The 14823-nt window shown below is 40.0% G+C and overlaps 1 protein-coding gene across 4 annotated transcripts in view; it reads left to right on the forward strand.

The window, feature by feature from the left end:
• LOC117261207 (protocadherin-1-like) overlaps nt 1-14823 on the forward strand; it is a 288574-nt gene that overhangs the window by 204969 nt on the left and 68782 nt on the right. The window contains exon 6 of one of the 4 annotated variants that reach the window (XM_078169590.1): nt 9688-9838. The exons of the other annotated variants lie outside the window; for them this stretch is intronic. Coding sequence (XP_078025716.1) covers nt 9688-9746 — 59 coding nt within the window. The 3' untranslated portion in view covers nt 9747-9838. Of the gene's footprint in view, nt 1-9687; nt 9839-14823 lie in introns of those variants that run through there. 4 annotated transcript variants of the gene reach the window in all.

Consider the following 14823-nt stretch of genomic DNA (forward strand, 5'->3'; position numbering starts at 1 on the left):
TGCCAACCTTCAGACCACTGTTTAAGACCAACAGACAACAAAACCTGTTGTTTTTTAGGGATTCATGGCTATGCATTTCCAGCCATGACCATGCCACCAAAATCCTGTATGTTAAGCCTACACATGCTCTTTTCCAACCAGAACCAAGTGGATTTTGTGCCTAAATCTAACCTCACAGTAACCACAGCGTAGTTGAAACTTTCTCAACATATATGCTGTGTAATAACATACAGATGTAACGTATCCATGGTTTGCATAAGAGTAAATGCCGACATTTATTCTGGCGATTGATAACAAGTCCTTTATTAACCCAAAGAGTTTGCAGACAAACAGATTTGTCTTTGAGACCCTGATCGAGTGGTTTGTTTTCCCCAAGGAGCGTGTTGAGTCTCTCTTTGTAAGAGTCCGGTCTGGCCTCTGAGGCATGTTGTTAAGATATACTAATCATATTTTGCAAGCTATTTAAAAGCGTTTGAACACCCAGAAAGATGCTATACTTCCCATCTATCTCTCTATCCATCTCAGTATTGCTGACATTATTTAGGCCTCTCTCGTCAGTGTTGAGTTTAATTAAGCCCTCCGTTCCCCCCAGATGCCTCCAGACTCATAATTCAGAGTGTGATCGAGCACTAAATCAGTTGATCAAACCTAAACGGCCGGTGGGACGGCGGGCGACGAGTTTTCTCCACTTTACATATCGCCTCAGGGTTGTTGTTTTCTCTTCAGCAGGGCACCATCAAAGCCCATTTCTGCCCCACATCAGCCCCTGAACTCAGAGGAGCCGGATTTTTTTGACTGGCAGTTTGTGGGGTTTTTTTTTCTATTTCTTCCAGAAGACTGTTTTTGACAGCAGATTTTGTGACACGTGTCCTGACATCCTGCAGGTTTATTTCCTGCTTCAGTCCGTACCTGACTTTCTTTACATGTGACTTCTGCTCCTCTGTCAGCTTTTGATGATGTTTAAAGGTCACAAGTGGCATTTTAATCTGTAGTGCATTTATTTTATCATGACCCCGTGTAGTTCTCTGATTGAAGGGCAGCGCCGAAACAAGAACAGCTCCAGGCAGAAAGAACTTTTAAGAGGGCAGACTGAAACAAAGCCTCAAGGTGGATTTATGCTTCTCTGCTGAGATTTTCCTGAAACATGGGTACAGTACATTCAGTCACATTATAGCGACAAAGGTTCAGACATGTTCTCTTTTAAGGCAGAACAAGAAACCCATCTCCAGTTGCTCTTGAGGGGGAAACACAGCACTGCCCAAATATAACAAAATCCACCTATTGTCATCTATAAAGATCATTAATTAACACTACATTTGTTTAATCCATGCAAAAACGTAAGTGTGCCATTTTTGGGGGTTATGCACCAGACTATTTCTTGGCTCTATTTAGTTGCCAGCAGAGACTCACAAAAGTTATAGCCCGTTCTAATTTGGAAGGCGTTGGATACCACCGCCTTGTCAGTGATTTTGGCATCAGACACCTGAAGCCAAAAGCCACCTTTTGTAGTTAAGTTTATAATGCGGCTGGATGTAACCACAAGTAATGTTCTGCTACGCCATTGGTTGGCCAGATGGCACCTGTTGCGGTGGTATGATGCGCTACAGGACGGTGTCAGGTCGAAATGCTGCTGGTGATGACGTAATATAAGGAGCTGGAAAGTAGATAGAGCAGGTAGAATATATATGGTGCAGGTGGTGGATGGGTCCAACAAACCCAGGACTTTCACCTGGTAGCCAGGTGTTTGCTTCCCGTTTGAATGTAGAACCAAACCATGATGTTTTTTCTAAATCAACCACTTGCTTTTGCTGACGTCACAGCGTTGGTTGTGGTGTCCTGAACGTCAACAGCAGATCGGGAGGATACCCAGCACATCTCTCTCTCTCTCTGATGTATATCCTTAGACTTTCAGCCAGTGCAGTGTGTCATCGTCCAGGTCAGTTAGACCATGATCACCATTTGGTGGCCGGTACCTAGCATGTAGACAAGAAAGTCCACTGACAAATTGGTGATAAGTGACGACTTGGGATGAGAACGTGCTGGAAGTTATGTATCCCAGCAAAATCATTATTGCTTTTACACTTCACATTAATTATTGGTTAAAGTAATGAGGTATGTTCATTTGAAATCTTTGAATTTTGTTGCCGTTAGACGAAGCAGGGCTTGCTGTTTCCTCCTGTATCCAGTTTCTGTGAGAAGCTAAGCTAATTAGCTGCTGGCAGTAGCCTTCTATTTAATTACATATTAGTAAATAAGCGTACTTTCCAAAATGTCAAACTATCCCTTTAAAGTTTTAAGCCAAGATGGACGAGTTGTAGGGTAACGTTAGCCGGTGAATGCCAGCTTTTGGATGGTATCAAGCATAGTCGTCCGGCAAACGAAAATATCAGGCACCAAAATGTCTGGTGGGAAATATGCCAAATTAAATCAGTAAATTCAAGTATAGCATATCATATAACCTAATATTGTGAGACCCATAAGATATGTTGCCAAGACAACTTAAATATAAACTTTTATTATGGACACCGAATTTTAGCATTTTAATTCCACAGCTGTACAGAGTGCATCCCTGCCTTTCAGCGTGCTCGTTGTAGTACGGTGACATCATCACGGATCATGTTCTGCAGGAGGACCTATAATTTAGCACTGGTCTCCTCGAAGATCAGACCAGAGATACACTTCACTTCACCACGGTGAGCCAGACAGTGGATAATGGGTTTGGTGATGGTCATATTGTCTGTCAAAAGAAAAAGTCTGGCGTAAACCCTGATGAGTGCTCCCAAAGGTGCTGTGGATGAAGTCATCTAAATGTACTGAGCTTATCTACAGGAGACATCTGATGATGATGATGACGACTGTGTCATACAGTTAAAATCTGTAAAGAGGGTCAGTTCAGGGACCTTTTGTTTTCTCATATTACACATACAGCGTTCCTCTGAGCAGACAAAACTTAAATATCAGATGATTCTGCAAAACCCTGAATTGCAACGACCACGTTTTTAATGTTCAGAGGTAATGTTTTGCAGTGGTTTGATCCTGGGCCGCAGTATGAATCTGTGGGGGTTTACTCTCCCCGTAGTTTTCAAACTCTGACACACACAAGTTGAAAACCTCGAAAGCAAAGCATAAATTCGGCTTCGGCCCCCTGTGGAGCAAATGTCAGCCGCCAGCAGTCCTTGTCTGGGTGAGCAGGAGTGTGGCGCTGAACTGCTGCCTGCTCCAGCTCTGCGCTGACCTCCGACCTCCTCTGCTGAGAGTCAGAAACTTTCTCTTAATCTGCAAAAGAAAACAAAGAAAAAGGCACAACAAACAGAGGCGTACACAGGCTGCATATGAAACAGCTCTGGGTACAAAACATAATTGTGAGGCGTCCTTGAAGGAGAAACACATATTTATCATTTTCACAGTATTTATCAGAGCCCTGTAGGATGGGATTTAGATACTGGTCAATATGTTTGGCAAAATAAAGAGAACAAGAGAAAAGTGATGTTTTTGTCTGTGTTAAGAAACTAATTTCTGATTAACTGTGTGAAGACCAAACTGTTTAATAATATCTAACTGAAACATCTGAGCTTTGGCTTTGCTCTTTTTGTTCGACTTCTCTGAGGCATGCGAGGAATCTTTTTAATTATATTTCGTCCCTCCAGTGGACAACTGTTTGTCCTTGTCCCGTCCTCCTGGTGAATAACCCAAAGTTAAAGAAAGAAAACAAAATCCGAGGGTTGAACAACCTTTAGTGGCGGTTTGAATGCGCTCCGTTTGAAGCTTTGTTCTCAGAGGAAGGCTGATGTTTAAATGCTTGGAAGTGTTTTAAATGTTTTTTAAGCAGCTCTTTGAACATGCTGGTGGACTTAAGGCTCTTTAACCTCTCTCTATGAGCAAAACCTTGGTGTTTGTTTTCCTCTTTGATTCAGTTTATTCAGTCTCTCGACTTTAAAAACCTGACGACAGTGGGTTTTTTTTCACTTCAGGTCCACAAACCTGCCGTTGCAGAGTTAAAATATGAAAAAGTGAAGACATAAATTCAAGTACAGGAATGAATTTATCACTTTGGAAAAGTAATCAGGCTGCTGGAAATCACTAAGTTTTGCCATGACCTTTATTTTCATATTCTGCAGCCAACGATTTATCTCCAGCGTTGAGGTTCAGTGTTAATGCAGGTGCGTGTTTAAGGAGGAAGTTGTGAGTGTTCTTGAAGTTCATCGCCGTACTTTCTTTACATGTGCTTCCTGCTCTTTTGTCAGCTTTTGATTACGTTTAATGGCCGCAAATGACATCTTGTTCTACAGTGGAATTATCTCCCACGACCCCTCGTAGTTCTCTGATTGGAGGGCCACTCCAAACCAAGGACAACTTGAAACTAAAGGAGTCTATGTGGAGGCCAGGATTACGGATGTGTGTGTGTGTGTGTGTGTGTGTGTGTGTGTGTGTGTACAGTGCATCCATTTTTCCCAGTATGATGTGATGGCCCCTGAGCGGCTCCACTGGAGCAGAGTGAGGGTCCGGGCCTTTGCTCAAGGGCACTTCAGTGGTGCTAATGAGGGAGAACAAGTGCTGCTCTTTCACTTTCCTCACTGTGACTCATCCCGCCAGCCTGGGGTTTGAACCGGCGACCCTCTAGTCACAAGCCTCCTTCTCTAACCTTGTTAAGCATCATCAGCACCAACCATAACCACGATCTTTCCCTAACCTCAGCCATCCTCTCAGACATCGTAGGAAGAGATAATTCTAACAAAAATAAACACTGAGCTAGATTTTGCAGAATCATCCAAAATTGACTTTCTGTGTGGAGACACGCTTCATAAAAATATAAATGGTGTAAGACTGAAAGTGAGACTTGAGTTTTCGGTGTTTTTATTACTATCAAGAACCTCCAGCTCCAGGCAACAGCATTTTATTAATATAATTTCATTTCCCCAACTTCAATTTTCACATTAAATGTTCCCATAAGCAACTTTGTTTTAGTGGAAGGATGAGTTTGTAACATTTAGAGGCATCTAATGTGAGGTTTGCTGATTTCAAGTTTAAACTTCTCCTGGTTAGAATTCCTTCAAGGTTCATTGTTCAGGAGGTTTTGACTGGGAGCTGGATCATTCACAGAGGTCTCTTTTAGGGATGCACGGTGTTATCGTTGTTTTTTTTGCCGATATGCCGATTTGTAACATCTCATTTGGCTGATCACCAATATCGATATGTTCGCCTAGTTTTAGTGATCATCAAATCTAACCACAGTAACTTGCCTAAACCAAACCTTCTTGACTTTATGTTAGGTACGTGACGTCATTCGTAGGGTGCTAATTCAAAGGAAGGAATGAAGTGTTGATACATCAATCAGCTTGGTCCAACTCTTCATTGAACCTTTATTATGTTCAGTAAAATATTCAGACGCAAGACTCCATCTTTTTAAGACTTCACTGTTGCATCTGATGGAAATATTGTCATGTCTTGTGCATCATTTTGCCCGAACATTTGCCCGGCATATTTGGTATCTTTGGATCGTTTTGGATCTCCACTAAAGTTTTGAATATATTTCTCTGGCTTTGATCAAAACATAAATTGGTAAGACTGGAAACTAGCTGGTCTCACAGGGATTAGTTTTTGTGAAGTATTTTCATGCGCTATTTCAGTATGTTTGTGTAAATTTGATGTCTTGTGTTGAATGCAGTGCATCTTTTGTCAGATATGTTGTATGTCTCATTTAAAAAGCGATTTCTTAAATGCATCATGAGTTACATGATTTCATTGATCACATATTAGAGTTAAAGTGCTTTCCCCTCGTGCTCCTGCTGCATTATAAATTCATTGTAGCTGCAAAAAGAAAATACTCCAAATGCATTTTCTACTTCTTCCAAATTAGCAGTCCTATTTACAGATCCACGAGGCGTTCAGGCCAAGATCTTCACCCTCTGCACCTTCAGCATCTGTCAGGTCTGCAGCCTGTAGACTCTGTGATCACAACCTGCGAACGCTCCAAAACATCAGCCATCACATTTCTCTTTCTCCCCCCACCCCCCCAACTCAACATTAACCCACGCTAAAATTACATACAGTATCTGCCTCGGAGCCTTGTGTAACCTGGCTTTGATTCAGCGCTGTTGTGACCCACTTCCCAGATCAATGACATCTGGAGGAGGAGGGAGGTGGCAGGGAGGAGGGAGGGAAGGTCGCGGGGAGGTGCTGATGATGTGTAACAAACGCGCCCAGCGGGAGGTAACCTCTGGAGCAGGTAGCGTGGAGGAGGCGCTAAACGACTACGACGTCCAACTGTGTGTTTCATTATGAACAGATGCTGCCGTGATGGGAGGCAGGAGGAGGAGGGGGAGGAGGGAGGAAGGAGGAGGGTGAGGAGGGTAGAATTGAAGAGGTGGAAAAGGGAAAGGAGAGAAGTGAAGCCAGGAGGAGGATGACAGAGGAGAAATTATAAAAGTAAAGAAGAGAGGGCGGAAAGCAAGGAAGGTAAAGCAGGAAATAGGAGAGGAGTAAAGGAGGTTAGGAGGAAACCAGAAGGAGACAAAGGGAGGGACGTAGGACAGAAAGTAGGGACAAAGGAGGGAAAGACGAGAGTAAGGAAAGGAGGAAAGGATTGTAATCCTGGAAAACTGCAGCAGCACCTCTGTGTGTGTGTGTGTGTGTGTGTCTGTGTGTGTGTGTGTGTGCACATTAAACGTTCCACTTTCCCCGAGTTAAAATGCGACCTCACACACACGCATGAACTAAATGCAAGGTCATGACACGCTGCGGCCGACCAGCTGACGGCTGACAGTGAGTGTGTGCGTACCTCCAGGCGGCTCTGCCTCTTGATTCATAACAGAGTATTTAATGAGAGTATTTATACCACTGCTCCATGTGAGTACTGTCAGACTCTGCTGTGAATCTTTGCTGTCTGGCTTTATTCGCCCCAAACAGCCAATAAAACACCTCGACTGTGCAGGTGATCAGCTGCAGGTAGCTGTGTCTCTGTGACGGCTCCGACTTTATATTCACTCGTCTCTAAAATACACTTAACATTCAGCCCGAACACACCTTCAGAAATCCTCATAATGGTGCTGCATTAGTCATTCAGCTGTGGTCCAGTCATTGGAAAACAATTTACTGGACATTTATTGTGGAGTTGACAGGTCAGAATAAAACAATCATGTGGACTTTTATTGTGAAGATGAAGTTTAACTCTAAAAGGTCAGAATCAAAAACAAGCCACTGGACTGTTAGAGCACGTTTAAACCTCACATTCACAGTAAAAGCAGAAATCTACACAACTCTAACAACTGAACAATGATGGTAATCATGTCGGGGATGCATCATGGAAATGAATTATTCTGACCTAACGCAGGGTCAGTACTACAGGCACATTAGAGTTTTAATTTTGAAGTCCAGGCGCCAGAACAAAATGTTGGCTTTGTGCGTTTCTGTATCAAATCAACATTTCTAAAGTGTCGTAGTGCAGGAGCTGACTTTGTCTCCTGGAGGTGGAGAGGATGGTGAACGGCGTCATCTAGGTAAGACCAGGGGTCTCATTTGTAAACACTGGGTACACACAAAATGAGGCCCGAAAGAGAAAAGTGAAAGTTGTGACTTGATGGGAGAAACTTTGAGCCATGCTTATGAACATTTTGGAGAAATTTGCGACGCAGATGGTGAGGTGGAAGCCTGATTGTAGAAATTATTGAATATTTTTCGTTGCATGGCATTTTTGGCTTTTGTCCGTTCGTACATTTTTGAGTATGGATCCTACGCATTGTTTTATAAATTAGACCCCAGGCCCCAGGAAGAGCACCAGGCTATGAACCCAATTTTTCATAGTTGTCAAAAATGGAACTAGTCTGTCCGAGTCCATCACGTTATGCCTTGCAGCCCAAAAAGACCTTTTTCCCATAGATTTTAATAGGAGAAAAGACGTCTGTAAATCAGATTGGATTACATTTGATCCATTCAGTACAATAACATTTCAAAAGTCTAGAACAACTGGAAGGTTAAATCATTTTATCTTCACTTAAGTTAGCGAAACGCTACACTGGAAGTTAGCTGCTCCGCTAAGCTTTTTTGATCCATGCGCCACTGAGCAGTTTTCATAGGAATGAATGGGGGCCCGCCCTCAATGCTGTATCCAGGGGCCAGTTGCACAAAGCACCTTATGTTAAGATTTTCTTAAAGTCAGAGTTAAGGTTTCCTTAAGATAAAATCAGTTGCACAAAACATCCTTAACTCTGACTTTAAGAAAATCTTAAAGTCAGAGTTAAGGATGTTTTGTGCAACTGATTTTATCTTAAGGAAACCTTAAAGTCAGAGTTAAGGTTTCCTTAAGATAAAATCAGTTGCACAAAACATCCTTAAGTCTTCTCCTTAAGCTTTCCTTAAAATGTTTACTTAATGATTTAAGGTTTTCTTCTTATCTGGATCTTCTTCTTAAGAAACTGCTTAAAGTTTGTACAACTGTTGGACCTCAGTAACCAAAGTAAAGACAAAAAGTCTTGATTTTCTCTGACTCCATCTTAACCGCAACATAAGTGAGCAAAAAATAAGGCCTCCCGAGAAGAGGAGAACCTGGAGGACACGCTTAACGATGAGCAGATGATTTTGTGCTATAAATCGTCTGGAGTTGGTTCACTCAACTTTCCAAAGCTGCGCTCTTCCAGTACCTTTACAGTTAATGATCGCTCTGTGGTTTTATGCAGTGGGATCTTTCCAGTCAGTTACTGGGGAGGTATTTCAAGTGTCATACTTAAGGAACGAACTTAAGGTGTTTTGTGCAACCAGCCCAGGTCAAAGCTAAAGCCAAGCTGAAGACCACTGTTCAAGACCAAGAAGCAGCCAAACTGTAACTGAACGAGTCATTGCTGCGTCTTCTAGCAACATTTTAGCCTCCAAATGTGGGTGTTTTATAGCGACCAGTCACTGGGATTTCACTGGGGATAGAGCCAAAAGAAGGAGTTGTGTTTTGTAGAGACATTGCTGCTTTTCAGCCAAAACATGATCTTTTCCAAACCATAACCAAATGTTTTTTGCGCCTAAATCTCACCACACATTAACCACAGCGTTGTTGAAATGAAAAGTTTCAAAGTACCCACAACATAACATGCAAATGAAACGTATCCATCATCTGCAGAAATGAACAATGCCAACATTTATTCTGGAGTTCTGGTTGTAACTTTGACAGTTTAATTTTACCAGTATAAGAAGCACTGGCAGTTCAGACTGAGTAGTGGCGCAGTATGAGGAGTATTAGGATGAGTTTGGTCTGTGTTTCAGAGTTTGTGCTCATTTCAGCAAATTTTTTTGAGTGTTGCATCCAGTTTGATCATTTCATGTTTTTCTATCACTTGAGTAACGGCAAAAAAATCTTCCCAGAGATGTGTATTTATCTGGTCTTTATTCTGTTTGCTAAGTAAAACAGGGTAAATGTGATAAGTGCTGCATTTAACTGTGACTGTGAGTTTATACGCAGTTCAACTGTTTGTACATTTTTTAAATCTGATCTTCATTTTGCGTTATTGTGGCTCTGCAAACCGCTCCTACATTTTTTGATTAGCTTCTTTTTAAAGCATTATTTTTTTCCTCCAGCCAGCTTTCAATTAATCCTATTTTTATTGACATTTTCTTTTTTCCTCATTGATGAGACATTTTGCATGGAATGTATTTTCTGCGTTGCGATACCTGAGGTGTAAGACGTTCGTATCTATCCTCTTGTAGGTGGAGCGTCGTCGAGCACCGAGCCGGAGAGAGGGGCCGGACAAAAAAGACTGCCTTAAGACAAAACTAAAGACACAAAGAGCATCTAAAGCTTTTTTTTCCTCCTCCAATTTACAAAAAGAAAACAGATTAAGTCCTCAAGCTTTTTTCCCTCTGCTGCAGTTCTGAGGATTTTTTCTCTTCCCTTCCCTCCTTGCCTGTGGTCGTGAACTGCTTTTTTTGCTTCATGTTGCACATTCTTGGTACAAGTTTCCGTCGAGGAGAATCGAATCACAAAAAAACAGATGAAAGAAAAACATTTTTTGTTGGAGAAAATGTCCCCAAAAACAAGGAATTAATCGTGTTTGGTTCTTCTGGGGTCTTCTACGTCTCCGGTAGGCCATTTTTTTGGGAGGTGGATTTGTACTTTTTTGTCGACGCTGCGCTGTTCTCTGTGTGGATTTAACTGAAGCCTAAGTGGACCCGTCACGATCGCAGTGGATTATCGGCTCTCCATCTTCCATGGGTTTTTGCTCTTGTTGCTCTTTTTCCAGCTGTTTTTGCAGTGAACTGTAGTTCCTCTTTGTTTTCACAGTGTCACATTTTATGGGCCAGTTAATCCCTTTTCAGACTTTTTTGTTTTGTTTGAACTTTTTGGTAGCCCTGGTGCCTGTAGTTGATGATTGACAGTCAGGGTTCGGAGGACAGGGTGAACGGCAGATAATCAGCTGACCCATCTCCTCTCACCGGCCAATAGAAACTCTGGTAGGAACTGACAGGAACTGTTGTGGAAAACTTTTTGGTCCCCATCGTCTCCTCTCATTTATTCATCCCTACTTCATTAAGACTTTTGGCCAAAGTTAAGGGAGTCCAACTTTTGGGAAATCCTCTCGTCATTATCACCAGAATCAGACGAAACTATGGATCAGTTTAATCTCTGTGTGTTTAGGACTTGTTTAGCCTAGCTTAGCACAAAGACTAGAGGCAGGGGGAAACAGTTAGCTTAGCTTCATCACAACTGAAGGAATATAAGAGCCGATACTCACAGATGTGCCAGTGTTTGTGTTAAAGTACAAGAAAGAAACAGGAAATGTCAGAAAAGCCAAAGACGTGTTTACAGTAGTACAAACAGTATTTTTAGTACATTGTTTGTCCACTAAAGGGCGCTGACAAGTTCAGGGTCAAAACTGTTTAAATACCAAATTGAAGCACATTATTCATATAATAGGTTCAGGGCTGGGCGATATGGTCTATTAATAATATATCAGTATTTTTAGACTATATCATGATACATGATATGTGTCTCAGTATTTTGAAATCCCGCCTAAACTAGTGTAGACTAATACAATACTAAACCACTAAGATATTACTGCTACAATAAAGTTAAATAAAGTACTGTTATAGTCTGCTAAAGTTATTAAAAGGACTGTGACAATAAAGGTGAATACAGTATACTTAATTTAACTTTATTATAATAAACAATACAGATAAATAAAGTGTGGATGAAAAAGAAATTACATAAAGTACTGTCTTAATTAATTCAGATAAAGTACTGTTATAATAGAATTAAATAAAATATACTTTGTTTAACTTTATTATAACAGTATACTCATAATATAGTTAAATAAAATTAATTAGTATTTATAATGTGTATTAACTTTATTATACTGTAACAATAAAATAAAATAAACTTAATGAAGCTTAATTTTAACAGTATACTGTTACAATAAAGTTAAATAGGGTACTCTTATAATTAGGTAAAAGTGCTGTTACAGTAAAGGTAAGTAAAATCTGCTTTATTTAACTTTATTAAAATGGTATGCAATTATAATAAAGTTAAATACTGTTATAATAGAGTTAAATAAAGTACTGTTACTAAAATAAAGGTAAATAGAGTATACTTTATTTTACTTTGTTATGATAGTATGCTATTATAACAAAGTTAAATAAAGTACTGTTATAATAAAGTAAAATTATACTTTGTTTAACTTTATTATAACAGTATACTGTTATAATAAAGTTGAATAAAATTCTATCACAATAGAGTTAAGTAAAGAAGCCTTCTTCATTAAACAAATAAAATAAAGTATTGTTATATTGAGATCATTCAAAGCGTAGCCGCTGGTGCTTTTATTCTGAAGGAATTGCCTCAGGCCAGAAGTGTCAGTGTTTTTGCTGCTTTGCTTTTCTTTTTACATCTGTGAGATGGGGAGTGCAAGAAATTAAAATGCCAAAGCAAGTCAGAAATGTTTAGACAAAGTAATTTTATCCGTCCTGAGTTAAACAAGCTGCAACACAACGAGTATATTCAATAATCCGTCAGCCTCTAAATGTGTTTATGAGCTGTTTCAGTGCCTCTACAAAGGAGTTACGTTCTAAACCCTGATTTTTCATCCAGTCATCATTTACATTTGGTATTTTTAACGGCACAAAAAAAGTGTTTGTTTGAGGTTTAATAGCTTTTCATTGATGGTCAAATTCCTGTAGGCGTGGCTTTATTTACGCAAACATCTCCTGCAACATTGACTCTCAGAAATCCCCAAAATTTGGTAATTCATTTTTGTAACAACACAATTAACGTGTGTGGATTATTGTGATTGTTAGAGGCATCTCAGAAGAGACAAATCCAGCTAACAGACCTGTTGTGTTAGATGTGTTAACCTAGCTTCATTTTAGCCTGTGTTAGCCTGCTAGCTACATCGAATGTAAAAACTAGGCTAGCAGTTTCCCTTTACCTCCAGTCTTTGTGCTAAGCTCCTGAAACTGTTACAGGTATATATAACTATACAAGAGGCACTATATTATTATCATAATTAACTACAGTAAACTGTTTAGATTAATTAAGAAGGAAGGATTGAAGGACACACCTGTCCATCTATTTAGCTATCTAGCTAGCGACGTAGCTAGCTGCTGCTACTTCATATTTAAACCAAATCCTCTCCATCTTCATCCCCCTTTTCCTCCTCTGCTTCTCTCAAAGACAGATGTGCCGAATGTTAAAGACACAGACTCGTTTGTTTTTCATGGAGTTGTTGATGGTTTAACTGACAGTTAAAATCTGACCCGTCAATCAGACCTGTAAAGACTGAAGCTGTCTCGGACCTGTCAGTCAGCCAGGTCTCTGCTCTCTTGTATTTCCCAGTAAATAAACCTGTGTAGGACTCAGCTGGTTGGTTAGTGCGACAGCCTGGACTATTTGTATGTAAGTGTGTTTATTCTGAACTATACCAGTATGTTTATGGGATATAAAGTTGTAAAATGGTGTATGACTTTGAATATTTGTAGTCACCACTGGTTTGCTGTAGGAGTCAAACGGAGCGGCTCAGTGACCCGCTGCTCTACCTGTGAATGTACTTTGTATTCAGAGGTTTTTATTACAATAAACAAGTGCTGATATCAGACGTGACACTGGCTCGGCCTCTGTGTGTCTGTTTACATGTGTGTGTGAAGGGGTCAAAGGTCAAAAGATGACCTGACGACGGAGACGTGTAGAGAAAACACAGGGAGAGAAGACAGCGAGGATATTTTTGTATCTATATAATTATAAATCATGAAGCCACTGAAGCTGCACTGCAGTGGAAATAGCTTAAAGTGTTCCTCTGTGTGTGTGTGTGTGTGTGTGTGTGTGTGTGGGGTGCAAACTTTCTGAAGTGTGTGTGTTGGCTCACTCAGGTACGCTGCTGTCATTTTCTGACTAATTTTCTCCTTCAGTGACAACTCTACACCTGGTTACACACACACACACACACACACACACACACACACACACACACACACACCTCCCAGCCTATATATGTGGGCTGCTGTCATTATATGAGACTAAATTTCTATCAGCAGTGTGTTTCAGGCAAACTGTGCTTGTGCTTGTGTGTGTGGTGTTTCAGGAAGACTATAAGTAGTTCTGTATCACGATATCGATACCGATAAATTGACCTGAGTGACATCACCATGTTCTACTTCACCTCAGTTCGAGGATTTAAAGTCTTTTAAGCCTCTGAATGATAAATAGATGCATCTATAGACTCTTTTAGGGCCGACGTCACAATGGAATGTGACACAGTATGAATATAAATGATATGTATCAGGATATTTACAGTTATATCTCTACAGGCTGATGAAAGTATTTGTAGATATATATATATATATATGACATAGTATAATTATATAATGATGGATTAAAAAATAAGTACACAGGGCAGGTATGTGTAATGTGTATATAACATATAATAGGCATGCATATAATAAGCATGCATTACACACCACATATTTGTATTGATTATGACACAGAGGAGTTTGGACTTAATAATGTCTGATAATGATGTCATATTAAAGTAAATGGCTGTTTTTCAGATTTATTTCTGATGTTTTTACATATTTTATTGTTATTGACGAAACAGTTTGTGTCTATTAGTCATGGGTGTGTTATGAGACAACAGGTCTGCAGGTACATAAATGTAAAAAAAGGCCCCTCCTCCTCCTCCTCCTCCTCCTCCTCTGCTACACAGGAGCAAGACACACAGACTTTATGGTTTAACTCTTTAATTGCATCTTTTTGGAGTTGTTTTGCTCATTTTGTGTCTCTTTGGGGTAATTGTGTCTTTTTCTGGTTGTATTTATATCTCTTTTTAAACATTTTGTGTCTCTGTGAGGTTGTTTTGTATCTATTTGTGTCATTTTGTGTCTCTTTTTTGGTTGTCTTTATGTCTCTTTTTGGTCATTTTATGTCTCCTTGGGGTCATTTTGTGTCATTTTGTGTCTCCTTTTAGACGTTTTGTGTCTCTTTGGAGTCATTTTGTGTCTATTTGTGTCTATCTGTGTCATTTTGTGTCTCTTTTTTGGTTGTCTTTATGTCTCTTTTTGGTCATTTTATGTCTCTTTGGAGTCATTTTGTGTCTATTTGTGTCATTTTGTGTCTCTTTTTCTGGTTGTCTTTATGTCTCTTTTTGGTCAATTTATGTCTCTTTGGAGTCATTTTGTGTCATTTTGTGTCTATCTGTGTCATTTTGTGTCTCTTTTTTGGTTGTCTTTATGTCTCTTTTTGGTCATTTTATGTCTCTTTGGAGTCATTTTGTGTCATTGTGTTTCATTTTGTGTCCCTCTTTGGTTGTATTTATGTCTCTTTTTAAACATTTTGTGTCTCTGTGAGGTTGTTTTGTA

Source organism: Epinephelus lanceolatus, chromosome 7 (assembly GCF_041903045.1).
Source record: "Epinephelus lanceolatus isolate andai-2023 chromosome 7, ASM4190304v1, whole genome shotgun sequence".
In the NCBI taxonomy this organism is placed as follows: Eukaryota; Metazoa; Chordata; class Actinopteri; order Perciformes; family Serranidae; genus Epinephelus; species Epinephelus lanceolatus.